The 22890-nt window shown below is 44.6% G+C and overlaps 1 protein-coding gene and 1 long non-coding RNA gene across 2 annotated transcripts in view; one reads left to right on the top strand and one right to left on the bottom strand.

The window, feature by feature from the left end:
* The window catches only part of LOC139571382 (uncharacterized), a 201499-nt gene extending 190251 nt beyond the window's left edge, over positions 1–11248 (bottom strand). The window contains exon 1 of the long non-coding RNA XR_011674286.1: positions 11198–11248. This is a non-coding gene — a long non-coding RNA (uncharacterized lncRNA). The remainder of the gene's footprint in view (positions 1–11197) is intronic.
* The window catches only part of LOC139571380 (BAH and coiled-coil domain-containing protein 1-like), a 141691-nt gene that overhangs the window by 39064 nt on the left and 79737 nt on the right, over positions 1–22890 (top strand). The window contains exon 3 of the mRNA XM_071394198.1: positions 7513–7650. Within this exon, the coding sequence (XP_071250299.1) occupies positions 7513–7650 (138 nt within the window). The remainder of the gene's footprint in view (positions 1–7512; positions 7651–22890) is intronic.

The raw sequence follows: 22890 nt of genomic DNA, 5'->3' as shown, positions 1-22890 counted from the left end.
TGCTGCAAGGAGGCATGAGGACTGCAGTTGTGGCCAGGGCAATAAATTGCAATGTCCGTACTGTGACACGCCTAAGACAGCGCTACAGGGAGACAGGACGGACAGCTGATCGTCCTCGCAGTGGCAGACCACGTGTAACAACACCTGCACAGGATCGGTACATCTGAACATCACACCTGCGGGACAGGTACATTTTTGAGATGACTAATATTACTGTACACACACACACAAACATACACACACCTTACTGTCCCCTTTACAATTTTGACCTTGAAACATTTCATTGAAATACTGTAGAGTTCCATTCATTCCTATGGAGGACTGCTCCTAATGGGGTGTGCCAATATTGCTGACCGGTGGCATCAAAGCCTCTCAATGGCTAATACATAGCATCAGCAATCCAGGGTGTATATACATCATTGGATTACGCCCATCCGTCACCCTCGTCCACAACGCCCTAGCAAAATCCATGATGGTAATAGCGATCACTGTTGCACCTAGTTGTCGCTTTTGAAGGCATTTCCTGACGTCCTCAGGACATGGACAGACGTCCAATTTCAAAGTCAATATTGAGTGATCTGCCTGGTGTATGTGTGCATGTGTGCGTGCACACACACTCGTGGCTTTTCAAATAGATCTGGACTCGCATTGGCAGAAGACAATCAGAGCAGAACAGAGCAGTGCAAGCAGCGATGACACCAATTACGTCATCCAGAAACATGACAGACATTGGATGAATGTGAAATGTTAATATCTTCTGCGGTGGGAAAAAAATTGGCCTCAAAGACAATTACTTGAATAGTTCAATGGATATTCTTCGCACAAAGGTGATAACCAAAGTGTCTTTTTAGGACATTTCTAATTGGACTTTTTGGGGCTCAACTTCAGCTAAACTGCAATACCGAAAGTGTCCTCTCAGCACAGTGGAATGCTTAGACCAGAACCCTGGGGCCTTGGTGTCCCGGGGTCGTCTCCCATGTGACACACACTGACATGTCAAAGGTCATTGATTCGAGACCTGGGAAGATTACATCTGCTCGACCAATCAGAGATGCTGTGTTTGGTGTCATTGACATTCTCTATGCGATACTTCCCTACATCAAGACCCTCCTTAGTTTTCGCTCTTTTTCTCGTCTTCGGCCATCTGTCTGCTATAGCTTTTGGTTGTTAGCTTGTGGTTGTTAACTTGTGGTTGTTAACTTGTGGTTGTTAACTTGTGGTTGTTAGCTTGTGGTTGTTAGCTTGTGGTTGTTAACTTGTGGTTGTTAACTTGTGGTTGTTAGCTTGTGGTTGTTAGCTTGTGGTTGTTAGCTTGTGGTTGTTAGCTTGTGGTTGTTAGCTTGTGGTTGTTAACTTGTGGTTGTTAACTTGTGGTTGTTAGCTTGTGGTTGTTAGCTTGTGGTTGTTAGCTTGTGGTTGTTAGCTTGTGGTTGTTAGCTTGAGGTTGTTAGCTTGTGGTTGTTAACTTGTGGTTGTTAACTTGTGGTTGTTAGCTTGTGGTTGTTAGCTTGTGGTTGTTAGCTTGAGGTTGTTAGCTTGTGGTTGTTAGCTTGTGGTTGTTAGCTTGTGGTTGTTAGCTTGAGGTTGTTAGCTTGTGGGGTTTAGCTTGTGGTTGAAAACTTGTGGTTGTTAGCCAAAAAGATGGCGCCAGGGTGGATGGCTGCCGTTTTATTGGCTCCTAACCAACTGTGCTATTTTGTTAGTTTTTTTGCATTGTTTGTAACTTCTTTTACAAAATTTTGCTGCTACCGTCTCTTATGACCGAAAAGAGCTTCTGGACATCAGAACAGCGATTACTCACCTCGAGTCAGACAGGAAGGATATACTCCAAACACTCGTACAGGCCCTCAGCCCCATCATTCGCTGGAGAAATAAACTGAGATTTTGCAGAAAGAGATTGGGGTGCCTTGTGAGGATCAGGCGACGAGTGGCTAATCTGCCTTTACCATCCGTACTGATAGCTAACATTCAATCGCTGGAAAATAAATGGGACAAACTGAAATCCCGTATATCCTAACAACAGGACATTAAAAACTGTAATATTTTATGTTTCCCCGAGTCGTGGCTGAACAATGACATTAATAACATACAGCTGGCGGGTTATACACTCTATCGGCAGGATAGAAGAGCAGCCTCTGGTAAGACACGGGGCGGTGGCCTATGCATATTTGTTAACAATAGCTGGTGCACGATATCTAAGGAAGTCTCGAGGTTTTGCTTGCCTGAGGTAAAGTATCTCATGATAAGCTGTAGACCACACTATCTACCTAGAGAGTTTTCATTTGTATTTTTCGTAGCTGCCTACATAACACCACAGACCGATGCTTGCACTAAAACCACACTCAATGAGGTTTATACCACCATAAGCAAACAGGAAAATGCTAATCCAGAGGCGGCTCTCCTAGTGGGCTGGGACTTTAATGCAGGGAAACTTAAATCAGTTTTACCTAATTTCTATCAGCATATGAAATGTGAAACCAGAGGGGGAAAAAACTCTAGACCACCTTTACTCCACACACAGAAACGCTTACAAAGCTCTCCCTCACCCTCCATTTGGCAAATCTGATCAAAATTCTATCCTCCTGATTCCTGCTTACAAGCAACAATTTGAAGCAGGAAGCACCAGTGACTCAGTCTATAAAAAAGTGGTCAGATGAAGCAGATGCTAAACTACAGGACTGTTTTGCTAGCACAGACTGGAATATGTTCTAGGATTCTTCCGATGGCATTGAGGAGTACACCACATCAGTCACTGGCTTCATCAATAAGTGCATCGGTGACGACATCTACACAGTGACTGTACGTACATACCAGAAGCCATGAATTACAGGCAACATTCGTACTGAGCTAAAGGGTAGAGCTGCCGCTTTCAAGGAGCGGGACTCTAACCTGGAAGCTTATAAGAAATTCCACTATGCTCTCCGACGAACCATCAAACAGAAAAAGCATCAATACAGGACGAAGATCAAAACGAACTACACTGGCTCCAATGCACGTCAGATGTGGCAGGGCTTGCAAACTATAACAGACTACAAAGGGAAGCACAGCCGAGAGCTGCCCAGTGACACAGCCTACCAGACGAGCTAAATTACTTCTTTGCTTGATTCGAGGCAAGTAACACTGAAACATGCATGAGAGCATCAGCTGTTCCGGGCGACTGTGTGATCACGCTCTCCGCAGCAGATGTGAGTAACACCTTTAAACAGGTCAACATTCACAAGGCCGGAGGGCCAGACGGATTACCAGGATGTGTACTCCGAGCATGCGCTGACCAACTGGCAAGTGTCTTCACTGACATTTTCAACCTCTCCCTGTCTGAGTCTGTAATACCAACATGTTTCAAGCAGACCTGTGCCCAAGAACACTAAGGTAACCTGCGTAAATGACTACCAACCCGTAGCACTCACATCTGTAGCCATGAAATGTTTTGAAAGGCTGGTCATGGCTCACATCAACACCAGTATCCCAGAAACCCTAGACCCACTCCAATTTGCATACCACCCAAATAGATCCACAGATGATGCAATCTCTATTGCACTCCACACTGCCCTTTCACACCTGGACAAAAGGAACACCTATTTGAGAATGCTATTCATTGACCACAGCTCAGCGTTCAACACCATTCTGCCACGCTGATCCTCAACACGAGGACCCCTCATAGGGGTCAGCCCCTCCTGTACACCCTCTTCAGTCATGACTGAACGGCCAGGCACGACAACATCATCATTATGTTTGCCGATGACACAACAGTGGTAGGCCTGATCACCGACAACGATGAAACAGACTTTATTTATTTTTTATTTCACCTTTATTTATTAACCAGGTAGGCTAGTTGAGAACAAGTTCTCATTTACAACTGCGACCTGGCCAAGATAAAGCAAAGCAGTGCGACACAAACAACAACACAGAGTTACACATGGAATAAACAAGCGAACAGTCAATAACACAATATGAAAAATAAAGTCTATATACAGTGTGTGCAAATTGCGTGAGGAGGTAAGGCAATAAATAGGCCATAGTAGCAAGTAATTACAATTTAGCAAATTAACACTGGAGTGATAGATGTGCAGATGATGATGTGCAAGTAGAAATTCTGGTGTGCAAAAGAGCAGAAAATGAAATAAAAACAATATCGGGATGAGGTAGGTAAATTGGATGGGCTATTTACAGATGGGCTATGTACAGGTGCAGTGATCTGTGAGCTACTCAGATAGCTGGTGCTTAAAGCTAGTGAGGGAGATATGAGTCTCCAGCTTCAGTGATTTTTGCAGTTCGTTCCTATCATTTGCAGTAGAGAACTGGAAGGAAAGGCGGCCGAAGGAGGAATTGCCTTTGGGGGTAACCAGTGAAATATACCTGCTGGAGCGCGTGCTACGGGTGGGTGCTGCTATGGTGACCAGTGGGCTTTACCTAGCAAAGACTTATAGATAACCTGGAGCCAGTGGGTTTGGCAACGAATATGAAGCGAGGGCCAGCCAATGAGAGCATACAGGTCGCAGTGGTGGATAGTATATGGGGCTTTGGTGACAAAACGGATGGCACTGTGATAAACTGCATCCAATTTGCTGAGTAGAGTGTTGGAGGCTATTTTGTAAATGACATCGCCGAAGTCAAGGATCGGTAGGATAGTCAGTTTTACGAGGGCATGTTTGGCAGCATGAGTGAAGGATGCTTTGTTGCGAAATAGGAAGCCGATTCTAGATTTAATTTTGGATTGGAGATGCTTAATGTGAGTCTGGAAGGAGAGTTTACAGTCTAACCAGACACCTAGGTATTTGTAGTTGTCCACATATTCTAAGTCAGAACCGTCCAGAGTAGTGATGCTGGACGGGCGGGCAGGTGCGGGCAGCGATCGGTTGAAGAGCATGCATTTAGTTTCACATGCATTTAAGAGCAGTTGGAGGCCATGGAAGGAGAGTTGTATGGCATTGAAGCTCGTCTGGAGGTTAGTTAACACAGTGTCCAAAGAAGGGCCAGAAGTATACAGAATGGTGTCGTCTGCGTAGAGGTGGATCAGAGAATCACCAGCAGCAAGAGAGACATCATTGATATATACAGAGAAAAGAGTCGGCCCGAGAATTGAACCCTGTGGCACCCCCATAGAGACTGCCAGAGGTCCGGACAACAGGCCCTCTGATTTGACACACTGAACTCTGTCTGAGAAGTAGTTGGTGAACCAGGCTAGGCAGTCATTTGAGAAACCAAGGCTGTTGAGTCAGCCGATAAGAATGTGGTGATTGATAGAGTCGAAAGCCTTGGCCAGGTCGATGAAGACAGCTGCACATTATTGTCTCTTATCCATGGCGGTTATGATATCGTTTAGGACCTTGAGCGTGGCTGAGGTGCACCCATGACCAGCTCGGAAACCAGATTGCATAGCGGAGGAGGTATGGTGGGATTCGAAATAGCCTATATGGAGGAGGTCAGAGGCCTGAACATGTAGTGCAAGGACAACAACTTCTCCCTCAAGGTGATCAAGACAAAGGAGATGGTTGTGGACAAAAGGAAAAGGAGGACCAAGCACGCCCCCATTCTCATTGACGGGGCTGTAGTGGAGCAGCTTGAGAGCTTCAAGTTCCTTGGTGTCCACATCACCAACAAACTAACATGGTCTAAGCATGCCAAGACAGTCGTGAAGAGGGCAAGACAAAACCTATTCCCCCTCAGGAGACTGAAAAAATTTGGCATGGGTTCTCAGATCCTCAAAAGGTTTTACAGCTGCACCACCGAGAGCATCCTGACCGGTTGCATGACTGCCTGGTATGGCAACTGCTCGGCCTCAGAGGGTAGTGTGTTTGGCCCTGTACATCACCGGGGGCAAAGCTTCCTGCCATCTGGGACCTCTTTACCAGGCGGTGTCAGAGGAAGGCCCTACAAATTGCCAAAGACTCCAGCCACCCTAGTCATGGACTGTTCTCTCTGCTACCGCACGGTAAGCGGTACCGGAGCGCCAAGTCTAGGTCCAAGAGGCTTCTAAACAGCTTCTAATCAAATGGCTAGCCAGACTATTTGCAATGCCCTCCCCCCCCTCTACACTGCTGCTTCTCTTTGTTATTATCTATGCATAGTCACTTTAATAACTGTACCTACATGTACATATTACCTTAATTACCTCGACAACGGTGCCCCCGCACATTGACTCTGTACCGGTACCCCTTGTATATAGCCCCGCTACTGTTATTTACTGCTGTGCTTTAATTAATTTAATGAGTTATTCTTATCGCTTACTTTGTTAAGGTATTTTCTTAAAACTGTGTTGTTGGTTAAGGGCTTGTAAGTAAGCATTTCACTGTATACCTGTTCTATTCAACTCATGTGACTTGATTTGTGGTTGTTAACTTGTGGTTGTTAGCTTGTGATTGTTAGCTTGTGGTTGTTAACTTGTGGTTGTTAGCTTGTGGTTGAAAAGTTGTGATTGTTAACTTGTGATTGTTAACTTGTGGTTGTTAGCTTGCGGTTGTTAGCTTGCGGTTGTTAGCTTGTGGTTGTGTAATAAAACATGGCTCCAATGTTGAACACAGAAACAAACAGTCAGGTACTGGAGCTGGTTTAGTTCTGAGTAAGGGTTATTGCTATTTGTGATATACAGCACATCTGGGCTGTGGGGTCCATCTGTGTGTTTTTATAAGGCTTGGAAAACATTTTACAAAACAGAGAGAGACAGAGCGCAGGAGCCGAAGGAGAAGAGAGAGAGAGAGAGAGAGAGAGAGAGAGAGAGAGAGAGAGAGAGAGAGAGAGAGAGAGAGAGAGAGAGAGAGAGAGAGAGAGAGAGAGAGAGAGAGAGAGAGAGAGAGAGAGAGAGAGAGAGAGAGAGAGAGAGACAGAGACAGAGAGATGGGAAGTCGTCAGAGTTTCCTTAAACAGCTTTGCACACACTGTATATAGACTTTAAAATCAGGATTATTATATCTACCCTGAGTGAAAATATAGATGGTAAATGATATGGTTTCTCTCTTTAGATCGAGAGAGTGTATGTGTCAGTATGTGTATGCCACAGCTTTAATAATAGAACGCCCCACTGACCCGCCTCCTTGTCCACAGACCATGGCCACTTTTCTGCCCCCTTCAGTCTCTTATGGAGCGTAAGAGGGGGCTTCTTACCCTCTTTAAGGAGGGTTAAGTCTTTCAGCCCCTCCTCACTTCCCATCCTATCACAGTATTATTGGCCCTGTCCTGTTAGGTTGTTTGTGTAGTATGTGTTTGTTCAGAGACAGCATCTTAGATGTGAGGCAGTTGAGGATTCTTGTGGTTTTTTGGGTGTTTTGTAGTGGTCTGACTGTCAAGGGTGAGGGTGTGTGCATGTGCATGTGTTTGCGTGCATGTGTGTGTGTGTGTGTGTTTGCGTGCATGTGTGTGTGTGGGCGTGCGTGCGTGTGTTTGCAGGCATTGTGTGCAACAGACTGTTGTGGTTGGGGTTATTGTGCCTGTCAAAGGTTTTGATCAAAGTTAAACAGTCTTTCTCTCTATTTACACTAGAAGCTGTATTTACGTGACTCTCTCTCTCTCCCTCAGGTGCGTCGTTCATGGGCTCGTTTCTGGCCAGCAGTTTGGGCTCTCCCCCGTCTCACCCTGCCTCCCCTTCCTCCCCCTCCTACAGGGGAGGACCTCACTCCAGCGCCTCCCCCATCTGGTTCCCCCACTCACATGAAGGTAAGACACACACTCTCACACACATGTGTGTGTTTCGGGAGCCCCTATATCCCCATCGCCCCCCTCTCTCAGACCAGGGCCCCTCTGGGCTAACCGATCTCCAACGGTCCCCTTCCTGCTACACACACACACACACACACACACACACACACAGGCACGCAGGCACACACACACAGGCACGCAGGCACACACACACACACACACACACACACACACACACACACACACACACACACACACACACACACACACACACACACACACACACACACACACACACACACACACACACATACACAAACAACTACACATATGTTTTGTGTCTAGGCATGAACCCTAGAATGGTTAAGGTTAGGCATGAACCCTAGAATGGTTAAGGTTAGGCATGAACCCTAGAATGGTTAAGGTTAGGCATGAACCCTAGAATGGTTAAGGTTAGGCATGAACCCTAGAATGGTTAAGGTTAGGCATGAACCCTAGAATGGTTAAGGTTAGGCATGAACCCTAGAATGGTTAAGGTTAGGCATGAACCCTAGAATGGTTAAGGTTAGGCATGAACCCTAGAATGGTTAAGGTTAGGCATGAACCCTAGAATGGTTAAGGTTAGGCACGAACCCTAGAATGGTTAAGGTTAGGCATGAACCCTAGAATGGTTAAGGTTAGGCACGAACCCTAGAATGGTTAAGGTTAGGCATGAACCCTAGAATGGTTAAGGTTAGGCATGAACCCTAGAATGGTTAAGGTTAGGCATGAACCCTAGAATGGTTAAGGTTAGGCATGAACCCTAGAATGGTTAAGGTTAGGCACGAACCCTAGAATGGTTAAGGTTAGGCACGAACCCTAGAATGGTTAAGGTTAGGCACGAACCCTAGAATGGTTAAGGTTAGGCATGAACCCTAGAATGGTTAAGGTTAGGCATGAACCCTAGAATGGTTAAGGTTAGGCATGAACCCTAGAATGGTTAAGGTTAGGCACGAACCCTAGAATGGTTAAGGTTAGGCATGAACCCTAGAATGGTTAAGGTTAGGCACGAACCCTAGAATGGTTAAGGTTAGGCATGAACCCTAGAATGGTTAAGGTTAGGCATGAACTCTAGAATGGTTAAGGTTAGGCATGAACCCTAGAATGGTTAAGGTTAGGCACGAACCCTAGAATGGTTAAGGTTAGGCATGAACCCTAGAATGGTTAAGGTTAGGCATGAACCCTAGAATGGTTAAGGTTAGGCATGAACCCTAGAATGGTTAAGGTTAGGCATGAACCCTAGAATGGTTAAGGTTAGGCACGAACCCTAGAATGGTTAAGGTTAGGCATGAACCCTAGAATGGTTAAGGTTAGGCACGAACCCTAGAATGGTTAAGGTTAGGCATGAACCCTAGAATGGTTAAGGTTAGGCATGAACCCTAGAATGGTTAAGGTTAGGCACGAACCCTAGAATGGTTAAGGTTAGGCATGAACCCTAGAATGGTTAAGGTTAGGCACGAACCCTAGAATGGTTAAGGTTAGGCATGAACCCTAGAATGGTTAAGGTTAGGCATGAACCCTAGAATGGTTAAGGTTAGGCACGAACCCTAGAATGGTTAAGGTTAGGCATGAACCCTAGAATGGTTAAGGTTAGGCATGAACCCTAGAATGGTTAAGGTTAGGCATGAACCCTAGAATGGTTAAGGTTAGGCATGAACCCTAGAATGGTTAAGGTTAGGCACGAACCCTAGAATGGTTAAGGTTAGGCACGAACCCTAGAATGGTTAAGGTTAGGCACGAACCCTAGAATGGTTAAGGTTAGGCATGAACCCTAGAATGGTTAAGGTTAGGCATGAACCCTAGAATGGTTAAGGTTAGGCATGAACCCTAGAATGGTTAAGGTTAGGCACGAACCCTAGAATGGTTAAGGTTAGGCATGAAACCTAGAATGGTTAAGGTTAGGCACGAACCCTAGAATGGTTAAGGTTAGGCATGAACCCTAGAATGGTTAAGGTTAGGCATGAACTCTAGAATGGTTAAGGTTAGGCATGAACCCTAGAATGGTTAAGGTTAGGCACGAACCCTAGAATGGTTAAGGTTAGGCATGAACCCTAGAATGGTTAAGGTTAGGCATGAACCCTAGAATGGTTAAGGTTAGGCATAAACCCTAGAATGGTTAAGGTTAGGCATGAACCCTAGAATGGTTAAGGTTAGGCACGAACCCTAGAATGGTTAAGGTTAGGCATGAACCCTAGAATGGTTAAGGTTAGGCACGAACCCTAGAATGGTTAAGGTTAGGCATGAACCCTAGAATGGTTAAGGTTAGGCATGAACCCTAGAATGGTTAAGGTTAGGCACGAACCCTAGAATGGTTAAGGTTAGGCATGAACCCTAGAATGGTTAAGGTTAGGCACGAACCCTAGAATGGTTAAGGTTAGGCATGAACCCTAGAATGGTTAAGGTTAGGCACGAACCCTAGAATGGTTAAGGTTAGGCACGAACCCTAGAATGGTTAAGGTTAGGCATGAACCCTAGAATGGTTAAGGTTAGGCACGAACCCTAGAATGGTTAAGGTTAGGCACGAACCCTAGAATGGTTAAGGTTAGGCACGAACCCTAGAATGGTTAAGGTTAGGCACGAACCCTAGAATGGTTAAGGTTAGGCATGAACCCTAGAATGGTTAAGGTTAGGCACGAACCCTAGAATGGTTAAGGTTAGGCATGAACCCTAGAATGGTTAAGGTTAGGCACGAACCCTAGAATGGTTAAGGTTAGGCATGAACCCTAGAATGGTTAAGGTTAGGCATGAACTCTAGAATGGTTAAGGTTAGGCATGAACCCTAGAATGGTTAAGGTTAGGCATGAACCCTAGAATGGTTAAGGTTAGGCATGAACTCTAGAATGGTTAAGGTTAGGCATGAACCCTAGAATGGTTAAGGTTAGGCACGAACCCTAGAATGGTTAAGGTTAGGCATGAACCCTAGAATGGTTAAGGTTAGGCATGAACCCTAGAATGGTTAAGGTTAGGCATGAACCCTAGAATGGTTAAGGTTAGGCACGAACCCTAGAATGGTTAAGGTTAGGCATGAACCCTAGAATGGTTAAGGTTAGGCACGAACCCTAGAATGGTTAAGGTTAGGCATGAACCCTAGAATGGTTAAGGTTAGGCACGAACCCTAGAATGGTTAAGGTTAGGCATGAACCCTAGAATGGTTAAGGTTAGGCATGAACCCTAGAATGGTTAAGGTTAGGCATGAACCCTAGAATGGTTAAGGTTAGGCACGAACCCTAGAATGGTTAAGGTTAGGCATGAACCCTAGAATGGTTAAGGTTAGGCACGAACCCTAGAATGGTTAAGGTTAGGCATGAACCCTAGAATGGTTAAGGTTAGGCATGAACTCTAGAATGGTTAAGGTTAGGCATGAACCCTAGAATGGTTAAGGTTAGGCACGAACCCTAGAATGGTTAAGGTTAGGCATGAACCCTAGAATGGTTAAGGTTAGGCATGAACCCTAGAATGGTTAAGGTTAGGCATGAACCCTAGAATGGTTAAGGTTAGGCATGAACCCTAGAATGGTTAAGGTTACATTTACATTTACATTTAAGTCATTTAGCAGACGCTCTTATCCAGAGCGACTAGGCATGAACCCTAGAATGGTTAAGGTTAGGCATGAACCCTAGAATAGTTAAGGTTAGGCACGAACCCTAGAATGGTTAAGGTTAGGCATGAACCCTAGAATGGTTAAGGTTAGGCACGAACCCTAGAATGGTTAAGGTTAGGCATGAACCCTAGAATGGTTAAGGTTAGGCATGAACCCTAGAATGGTTAAGGTTAGGCACGAACCCTAGAATGGTTAAGGTTAGGCATGAACCCTAGAATGGTTAAGGTTAGGCACGAACCCTAGAATGGTTAAGGTTAGGCATGAACCCTAGAATGGTTAAGGTTAGGCATGAACCCTAGAATGGTTAAGGTTAGGCATGAACCCTAGAATGGTTAAGGTTAGGCACGAACCCTAGAATGGTTAAGGTTAGGCATGAACCCTAGAATGGTTAAGGTTAGGCACGAACCCTAGAATGGTTAAGGTTAGGCATGAACCCTAGAATGGTTAAGGTTAGGCATGAACCCTAGAATGGTTAAGGTTAGGCACGAACCCTAGAATGGTTAAGGTTAGGCATGAACCCTAGAATGGTTAAGGTTAGGCACGAACCCTAGAATGGTTAAGGTTAGGCATGAACCCTAGAATGGTTAAGGTTAGGCACGAACCCTAGAATGGTTAAGGTTAGGCACGAACCCTAGAATGGTTAAGGTTAGGCATGAACCCTAGAATGGTTAAGGTTAGGCACGAACCCTAGAATGGTTAAGGTTAGGCACGAACCCTAGAATGGTTAAGGTTAGGCACGAACCCTAGAATGGTTAAGGTTAGGCACGAACCCTAGAATGGTTAAGGTTAGGCATGAACCCTAGAATGGTTAAGGTTAGGCACGAACCCTAGAATGGTTAAGGTTAGGCATGAACCCTAGAATGGTTAAGGTTAGGCACGAACCCTAGAATGGTTAAGGTTAGGCATGAACCCTAGAATGGTTAAGGTTAGGCATGAACTCTAGAATGGTTAAGGTTAGGCATGAACCCTAGAATGGTTAAGGTTAGGCATGAACCCTAGAATGGTTAAGGTTAGGCATGAACTCTAGAATGGTTAAGGTTAGGCATGAACCCTAGAATGGTTAAGGTTAGGCACGAACCCTAGAATGGTTAAGGTTAGGCATGAACCCTAGAATGGTTAAGGTTAGGCATGAACCCTAGAATGGTTAAGGTTAGGCATGAACCCTAGAATGGTTAAGGTTAGGCATGAACCCTAGAATGGTTAAGGTTAGGCATGAACCCTAGAATGGTTAAGGTTAGGCACGAACCCTAGAATGGTTAAGGTTAGGCATGAACCCTAGAATGGTTAAGGTTAGGCACGAACCCTAGAATGGTTAAGGTTAGGCATGAACCCTAGAATGGTTAAGGTTAGGCATGAACCCTAGAATGGTTAAGGTTAGGCATGAACCCTAGAATGGTTAAGGTTAGGCATGAACCCTAGAATGGTTAAGGTTAGGCACGAACCCTAGAATGGTTAAGGTTAGGCATGAACCCTAGAATGGTTAAGGTTAGGCACGAACCCTAGAATGGTTAAGGTTAGGCATGAACCCTAGAATGGTTAAGGTTAGGCATGAACTCTAGAATGGTTAAGGTTAGGCATGAACCCTAGAATGGTTAAGGTTAGGCACGAACCCTAGAATGGTTAAGGTTAGGCATGAACCCTAGAATGGTTAAGGTTAGGCACGAACCCTAGAATGGTTAAGGTTAGGCATGAACCCTAGAATGGTTAAGGTTAGGCACGAACCCTAGAATGGTTAAGGTTAGGCACGAACCCTAGAATGGTTAAGGTTAGGCATGAACCCTAGAATGGTTAAGGTTAGGCACGAACCCTAGAATGGTTAAGGTTAGGCATGAACCCTAGAATGGTTAAGGTTAGGCACGAACCCTAGAATGGTTAAGGTTAGGCATGAACCCTAGAATGGTTAAGGTTAGGCATGAACTCTAGAATGGTTAAGGTTAGGCATGAACCCTAGAATGGTTAAGGTTAGGCATGAACCCTAGAATGGTTAAGGTTAGGCATGAACCCTAGAATGGTTAAGGTTAGGCATGAACTCTAGAATGGTTAAGGTTAGGCATGAACCCTAGAATGGTTAAGGTTAGGCACGAACCCTAGAATGGTTAAGGTTAGGCATGAACCCTAGAATGGTTAAGGTTAGGCATGAACTCTGAATGGTTAAGGTTAGGCATGAACTCTGAATGGTTAAGGTTAGGCATGAACTCTGAATGGTTAAGGTTAGGCATGAACTCTGAATGGTTAAGGTTAGGCATGAACTCTGAATGGTTAAGGTTAGGCATGAACTCTGAATGATTAAGGTAAGGGTTAAGGTTTGGAATAGGCTTAAAACTAAAATCTTAAAAACAACTTTCTTTTACTGGATTAAAACTTGAAACGTTTGGAATCAGAGACAGATGCTTATGCCCATTCGCCATTCCTGTCCACAGTGCCCTAGCACCTAGCTGGTCATTATATTCCATCTTTATCAAGGGTGGAAGCCAGGTCACCCGTGATACAAGTCAGTATTTGACACCAATCCATGTCTGAGGACGTCGGGAGATGACGTTGAAACTGGCCACTAAGGGCCACAGTGAGAGCTGTTACCTTCAGGCAGGTTTCGGTTTTGCCAGGGCCTCTGATTCCAAAGGGTGAATGTTTGAAACCAGCGATAGAAAGTTGTTTTTGAGATTTTTGTTTTAAGCCTAGTTCATGTCTAACCTTTAGACTTCGGAGTTAAATACTAAACTTAACCTTAAACACTTTGAAATTTGACGTTTGAGAAACATGGATGAACGTCTAATTCTGACGTGAGACTGTGAGAGCTAGTTGGCTTTTGGATAGGTGCGACATGTCTTCTTTTGGCTGTTAACCGTCTGTGGTCACAAAGAAAGGTTGTTTCAGTTATCTACCAGTCAAGTGTGTGTGTGTGTTTGAAGGTCAGGTGAGCTAAAACAGAATTTGTTTTTTGTATACTTTTGCAAAAATTTCAAACAACCTGTTTTTGCTTTGTCATTATGGGGTTTTGTGTGTAGATTAACGAGGGGAAACATATATTTAATACATTTTAGAATAAGGCTGTAACGTAACAAAATGTGGAAAAAGTCAAGGGGTCTGAATACTTTCCGAATGCACCGCATATAAAAAAGCAACATAACAGTCGGACAAAGAAAAGTGCGAGTTGCTATTTGGATTCAATTGAATTCATCGAAAGAGGGAGGGTTTAAGTGTGAGCGCCAGACAGCGAGAGCGGGAGACATTTTGAAAGAGAGGGAGGAGAAAAAGAGAGCTGGAGAGAGAGCTGGAGAGAGAGCATGAAAGAGAGCTGGAGAGAGAGAGAGAGAGAGCGAGAGAGAGAGAGAGCTGGAGAGAGAGAGAGAGAGAGAGAGAGAGAGAGAGAGAGAGAGAGAGAGAGAGAGATCGACGTCACCGGCTTTCTAGCCATCGCCTTTCTAGCCATCGCCTCTCCATTTTTCATATTTCCATTTGTTTTGTCTTGTTCCATACACACCTGGTTTTCATTCCCTAATCACACTGCATGTATTTAGTCCTCTGTTTCCCTCCATGTCTTTGTGTGAAATTGTTTTATGTTATGTGAGTATTGTCACGCGCCAGACTTTTGTTTATGTTCCGTGTTTTGGGCAAATTTATGTACTTTTGTGCTTTCGTTTGGACCGGAATAAAAAGTGCGCCTGTTAACTACACTCTGTTCTCCTGCACTTGACTTCGCCTCCAGTACACACCCGTAACAGAAGTGAAATATGTCAAAGCCCTTGACCCCAACAATGGCAGGAGAGAGGCCTTTGAAGCACCCTCCCACTGTTCAAAGGACGTTATAATACATTACCCTCTGGATGTAATAAATAAGAAGGCCTGAAAAGAGTACACAAAGAAGGTCCTTATTGAAAATGAAGACACACTTTTTGCTGACTATTATAAAAATTGGAACATAAGAAACTTAATCTTCCACACAGACCATCCCCTGGTATGGCACAGTGCTATATTAACATACTACCCCTCTGTTAAGAGTGGGGGGGGGGTGTTAGCGATGGGTGGAAACTCAGGATACTAGACAACGAGGACTCTGAGTTAGCCAATATCAACCTGTACAAGTCTGGAACAGTATTGGTACAGGGCAACCCCAAACAGTTTCAGCTGGACTTTCACATAATCAAAGAGATAGCTCAGCAGGAGAAACTCTCTCTTGAGAAAGATACTCCCACCCCGAGCGTGTCAGACCTCTTCATTATACAACCCCACAGACGAGCAACCTCAGGCGGAAAGTCAACCTCCCAGCACAGAGTACTACTCCCTCATTGAAATTAAGGATAAATTCACCCAGCTGGAGGTAAGGCAGGTGGAGCTGGAACAGCAGGTGAACACACTCCAGTCAGAACAAAAAATAGTCCAGCTCAACAACACCACAGTCTATTGTGAGAGTGTGTCTCTTACCTTCATGTGAGTGGGGGAACCAGATGGGGGAGGCGCTGGAGTGAGGTCCTCCCCTGTAGGAGGGGGAGGAAGGGGAGGCAGGGTGAGACGGGGGAGAGCCCAAACTGCTGGCCAGAAACGAGCCCATGAACGACGCACCTGAGGGAGAGAGACAGAGTCACGTAAATACAGCTTCTAGTGTAAATAGAGAGAAAGACTGTTTAACTTTGATCAAAACCTTTGACAGGCACAATAACCCCAACATTATTCCAGAGGAAAAACAATACTGGATGTTTTGGAGTCTGGTAACTCTGAGGAGGATGTTGGGAAAAATATTTTGGGTTTTGAGTAGACTGATATCCCATTTCATTGATCCCCAATCCTTAGGTAAAGCTGTACAGTGCAATATGAATGTCAATACACACAATAGGCTGACTGGGGAGGTGATTTCACACAGTCACAGTCCCAAGAACTACAATGCTAATATTTGCTTAATTATGGCTGCATCCCGCTACCGGGATCGATATGACAGCAGCCAGAGAAAGTGCAGGGCGCCAAATTCAAACAACAGAAATCTCATAATTAAAATTCCTCAAACATACATGTGTTATATCACTTTAAAGGTATTCTTGTTGTTAATCCCACCAAAGTGTCCGATTTCAAATATGCTTTTCAGCGAAAGCACTACAAACGATTATGTTAGGTCACCATCAAACCACAATAAGCACAGCCATTTTTCCAGCGAAAGATAGAAGTCAGAAAAAGCAGAAATAGAGATAAAATTAATCACTAACCTTTGATTATCTTCATCAGATGACACTCATAGGACTTCATGTTACACAATACATGCATGTTTTGTTTGATAAAGTTCATATTTATAACAAAAAATCTGAGTTTATATTGGCGCGTTACATTCACTAGTTCCAAAAACATCAAGTGATTTTGCATAGCCACATCGTTTCAACAGAAATACTCATCATAAATGTAGATGATAATACAAGTTATACACATGGAATTATAGATATACCTCTCCTTAATGCAACCGCTGTGTCAGATTTAAAAAAAACTTTACGTAAAAAGCAAATCATGCAATAATCTGAGACGGAGCTCAGAACAATAGCCAAATTAGCCGCCATGTTGGGGTCAACAGAAACCAGAAAATACATGATAAATGTTTCCTTACCTTTGATGAACTTCATCAGAATGCAGTCCTAGGAATCCCAGGTCCACAATAAATCCTTGATTTGTTCGATAATGTCCGTTATTTATGTCCAATTAGCTACTTTGGTTAGCGCCTTTGGTAAACAATTCCAAAGTCACAAAGCGCCTCCACTATAACGTGACGAAATGTCCAAAAGTTCCGTAACAGTCAGTAGAAACATGTCAAACGATGTACTGAATCAATCTTTAGAATGTTGTTAACATACATCTTGAATAACGTTCCAACCGGAGAATTAGATTGACTTCAGAAGAGCGGTGGAACGGACGTCCTCCTCATGTGAAGGCGCATGGTGAATGCGTGATCAGCTCGTGGCAGTGATTACTCATTCCTGTCTCCTTCGGCCCCCCTTCACATTAGAGTCATCAGACAAAACTCATCCATATCTCGCTGTAATTTCATTGAGAGCTTGGTTGAAAATCTGCCACCTCAGAATAAATTCAAACAGGAAGTGGAACTTCTCAGGCTTTTGCCTGCCATATGAGTTCTGTTATACTCACAGACATAATTCAAACAGTTTTAGAAACTTCAGATTGTTTTCTATCCAATACTAATAATAATATGCATATATTAGCAACTGGGACTGAGGAGCAGGCCGTTTAATATGGGCACCTCTGTGCACCTTTCATCCAAGCTACTCAATACTGCCCCTGCAGCCATAAGAAGTTAAACTCTTCACAATTGTGTTCTGTGGATATCACCGAGTAGACTGATACCCCATTTCATTGCTTCACATTCCAACCTTGTTTAACATTATCTAGTCTAAATATGGCATGATTCCACCAATTGTAACCTTCTGCATCACTTTCAAAGAGGTACTTTTATTTTGAAGGCAAACGGCAAATTCCACTATTGTGCCTAATCCTTGTTGTGGCTAGCTTCACAACACATAACCCGGTCCGTTTGAGCCTCATGAAGCTAGCTGGCTGCTTATAACGTTAGCTTTGGGCACAGGGTTTAGTAGTTAGCTAGCTATTTCTTTTCATGAAGTTCAATTTCAATAGGCGAACAACAAGTGGCTACCTAGCTAATACTTACTCAAGGATTCCTAAATCATTGCTAAGAATAATGAAAATGACTGCAGTTTCTACTGGTCATTGTTTTCAGGCTGGTTATATTGGTGCTAGCTAGGTACCAAGCTAAAGCTAGCTAGCTACCCCAGAAGTTGCGGTCCAACACAACATTCTACAATTAAACTGTGTTATTTGACGTGTCAAATTAAAAACTTATTTAACGTGTCAAATAGTGTTATTTGACGTATATCTTTTTTGACATGCAAAGAACCAAATGGCTTTCCATAATAGAGAACCCATGCAGAGAGGACCTACATCCAGACGACAGCACCACCAGCCACATCCACACCCCCACCCCAACCAATCATCACCCCCCCAAGTCAACCATGCCCACACCCCATTTAGACCCCCTAAGCTCAGACCTATGCCCCTCCCGCCCATCCCATGACCCCCAATCCCGCAAAGAGGGCCTCAACGTGGAGGTCACACATACACCCAGGACGTGAGCAGGCAAACAGGCCACACACAAAACCTTCACTATCTCATCCTGGAATATCCAATGCCTGTTATCTGTCTTTGGCCTAAAGACCAGGAACCTGGACTTCACCAAAGAAATCAGAAATACAGACATTGTCATCCTACAAGAAATTAAAAAGGAAATGATCTCAACAGAGAAAAAAGTCCTCCTGTGTGCTACCTAAATCCCCTCACTAGAATCCCCATTCTTGGGAAAATTGGAAAGAACTAAACAAACAACAACACAAAGAGTTATCTATCCAAAACGGAGATGTATGCATAAACCACTTCTCCAATCTTTTTGGTCCTATAACAAAAAACAAACAGCAGAAACATAAACATGATCAAGTACAAATCTTAGAATCAACTATTAAAGACTACAAGAACACACTGGATTCTCCAATTACATTGAATGAACTACAGGACAAAATACAAACCCTCCAACCCAAAAAGGCCTGTGGTGTTGATGGTATCCTCAATGAAATGATAAAATATACAGCCCACAAATTCTAATATGCTATACTTAAAATATTTAACATCATCCTTAGCTCTGGCATCTTCACCAATATTTGGAACCAACGACTGATCACCCCAAGCCACAAAAGTGGAGACAAATTTGACCCCAATATCTACTGTGGGATATGCGTCAACAGCAAACTTAGGAAAATCCTCTGCATTAACATTAACAGCAGACTTCTACATTTCCTCAGTGAAAACAATGTACTGAGCAAATGTCAAATTTGCTTTTTACCAAATTACCGTACAACAGACCACGTATTCACCCTGCACACCCTAATTGACAAACATAAAAAAACTAAACAAAGGCAATGTCTTCTCATGCTTTGTTGACTTCAAAAAAACTTTTGACTCAATTTGGCATGAGGCTCTGCTTTAGAAATTGATGGAAAGTGGCGTTGGGTGAAACATATACAACATTACAAAATCCATGTACACAAACAGGTTAAAATTGGCAAAAACACACACATTTCTTTCCACAGGGCCGTGGGGTGAGACAGGGATGCAGCTTAAGCCCCACCCCCTTCAACATATATATCAACGAATTGGCGAAGGCACTGGAACAGCCTGCAGCACCTGGCCTCACCCTACTGGATTCTGAAGTCAAATGTCTACTGTTTGACTATGATCTGGTGCTTCTGTCCCCAACCAAGGAGGGCCTACAGCAGCACCTAGATCATCTGAACAGATTCTGTCAGACCTGGTTCCTGACAGTAAATCTCAGTAAGACAAAAATGATGGTGTTCCAAAAAAAGGTCCAGTTGCCAGGACCACAAATACAAATTCCATCTAAACACTGTTGCCCTAGAGCACACAAAAAAACAACACATACCTCGGCATAAACATCAGCGCCACAGGTAACTTCCACAAAGCTGTGAACGATCGGAGAGACAAGGCACGAAGGGCCTTCTATGCCATCAAAAGGAACATCAAATTTGACATACCAATTCGTTTCTGGCTAAAAATAATTGAATCAGTTATAGAACCCATTGATACCCGCTAATGATCAAAATCCAGAAAAGAGCAGTTAAATTTTACAACCAGCTAAAAGGAAGCGATTCCCAAACCTTCCATAACAAGCCCTCGCCTACAGAGAGATGAACCTGGAGAAGAGTTCCCTAAGCAAGCTTGTTTGACCCTAAACAGAGAGTACACAGTGGCAGAATACCTGACCACTGTGACTCACCCAAACTTTAGGAAAGCTTTGACTATGTACAGACTCAGTGAGCATAGCCTTGCTATTGAGAAAGGTCGTCATAGGCAGACATGGCTCTCAAGAGAATAAAGGCTATGTGCACACTGCCCACAAAATGAGGTGGAAACTGAGCTGCACTTCCTGACTTCCTGCCAAATGTATGACCATATTAGAGACACATATTTCCTTCAGATTGCACAGATCCACAAAGAATTCTTAAACAAACCCAATTTTGATAAACTCCCATATCTATTGGGTGAAATACCATAGAGTGCAATCACAGCAGCAAAATATGTGATATGTTGCCACAAGAACAATTTGCACATAATATGACATTTGAAACATCATTATTTTTTTGGAACTTATGTGAGTGTAATATTTACTGTTAATTGTTATTGTTTATTTTACTTTAGTTTATTTTCTACTTCACTTGCTTTGGCAATGTTAGCATATGTTTCCCATAACAATAAAGCCCGTCAATTGAATTGAATTGAGAGAGACCATCGAGACAGAGAGAGAGAGAGGGGAGAAAAAGAGAGAGGGAGAGGGGGGAGAAAAAGAGAGAGAGAGAGAGAGAGAGAGAGGAGATAGAGAGAGATAGAGAGAGAGAGAGGGAGAGAGAGGGGGAGCGGGAGAGAGAGGAGAAAAAGAGAGAGAGCAGAGAGAGGGGTGAGTAAAAGAGAGCAATTTAATCTCTGTGTGGCTCACCTTTGAAGTGTGTGTGTGTGTGTGTGTGTGTGTGTGTGTGTGTGTATGAACAAGTACACACACACACACACACACACACACACACACACACACACACACAAACAACAATTTATTGTTTTGAAGAATCCAAGCCAGGGAGCCCCAGTAGGCAGACTGCCATCTGGCCTCAGTCCAGAGAGTGGAGCACAGCTAGCACAGAGAGGAGAGCCTGGACACTACACTACATACACACACACACACACACTAAAACACCATGCTCGCTCCACACACACCTGTCCTTGTCCCCACAGATTATAGTTTTTATTGGCAGAGTTCTCAAACTGTTCTGGTTGGTACCATGCCTCCATTTCTCTCCCTCTCTCATTCCCTCACCCACACCCTTCTCTCTCTCTTCCCCATCTCTCATTCTCCCCTCTCTCAGGGCAGCAGGGTACGACAGATTTGTACCTTGTCACCTCAGGGATTTGAACTTGCAACCTTTCGGTTACTAGTCCAACACTCTAACCACTAGGCTATTTTACCTTTATTTAACTAGGCAAGTCAGTTAAGAACAAATTCTTATTTTCAATGACGGCCTAGGAACAGTGGGTTAACTGCCTGTTCAGGGGCAGAACGACAGATTTGTACCTTGTCAGCTCGGGGATTTGAACTTGCAACTTTTCGGTTACTAGTCCAACGCTCTAACCACTAGGCTACAGGGTAGCAAATCTGTCATTCTGCCCCTGAACAGGCAGTTAACCCACTGTTCCTAGGCCGTCATTGAAAATAAGAATTTGTTCTTAACTGACTTGCCTAGTTAAATAAAGGTAAAATAAAAAAATTCTCCCCCCCCTCTCTTTCTTCTCCATCTCTCATTATCCCCCTCTCTCTCTCTTCCCCATCTCTCATTCTCCCCCCCTCTCTCCTCCATCTCTCATTCTCCCCCTCCTCTTTCTCTTACCCCATCTCTCATTCTCCCCCTCTCTTTCTCTTCCCCCCTCTCTCATTCTCCCCCCTCTCTCTCTTCCCCCCTCTCTCATTCTCCCCCTCTCTCTTTTCCCCCCTCTCTCATTCTCCCCCTCTCTCTCTTCCCCCCTCTGTCATTCTCCCCCTCTCTCTCTCTTCCCCCCTCTCTCATTCTCCCCCTCTCTCTCTCTTCCCCCCTCTCTCATTCTCCCCCTCTCTCTTTTCCCCCCTCTCTCATTCTCCCCCTCTCTCTCTTCCCCCCTCTCTCATTCTCCCCCTCTCTCTCTCTTCCCCCCTCTCTCATTCTCCCCCTCTCTCTCTCTTCCCCCTCTCTCATTCCCCCCCCCCTCTCTCTTCCCCCCTCTCTCATTCTCCCCCTCTCTCTCTCTTCCCCCCTCTCTCATTCTCCCCCTCTCTCTCTCTTCCCCCTCTCTCATTCTCCCCCCCTCTCTCTCTTCCCCATCTCTCATTCTCCCCCCTCTCTTCCCCCCATCTCTCATTCGCCCCTCTCTCTCTTCCCCCATCTCTCATTCTCCCCCCCTCTCTCTCTTCCCCCCTCTCTCATTCTCCCCCTCTCTCTCTCTTCCCCCTCTCTCACCCCCCCCCCCTCTCTCTCTTCCCCATCTCTCATTCTCCCCCCTCTCTCCTCCATCTCTCATTCTCCCCTCTCTCTCTTCCCCCATCTCTCATTCTCCCCTCTCTCTATTCCCCCATCTCTCATTCTCCCCCTCTCTCTCTCTTCCCCATCTCTCATTCTCCCCCTCTCTCTCTTTTCCCCATCTCTCATTCTCCCCCCTCTCTCCTCCATCTCTCATTCTCCCCCTCTTTCTCTAACCCCATCTTCTCCCACTTTCTTTTCCCTCCTTCCCTCTCTCTCCTCTCCCCCCTCTCTCCCCCTCTCTCACTCTCTTCTCTCTCTCTCTTTCTATCTCCCCCTCTCTCCCCCATCTCTCTCTCTACTCTCTCCCCCTATCTCTCCCTCTCTCCTCTCTCTGTCCCCCCTTTCTCCCCACTCTCTCTCTTTCTCTCGCTCTGCCCCCCCCCCCCCCCCCTCAATTACATTTCAATTTCAATTTTGGGGACTTTATTGGCATGGGAAGCATAT

The sequence above is a fragment of the Salvelinus alpinus genome, chromosome 3 (assembly GCF_045679555.1).
Source record: "Salvelinus alpinus chromosome 3, SLU_Salpinus.1, whole genome shotgun sequence".
Taxonomy (NCBI): Eukaryota; Metazoa; Chordata; class Actinopteri; order Salmoniformes; family Salmonidae; genus Salvelinus; species Salvelinus alpinus.
The sequence above is the reverse complement of the archived record's forward strand: the minus strand, read 5'-3'. Positions and strand labels throughout refer to the sequence as shown.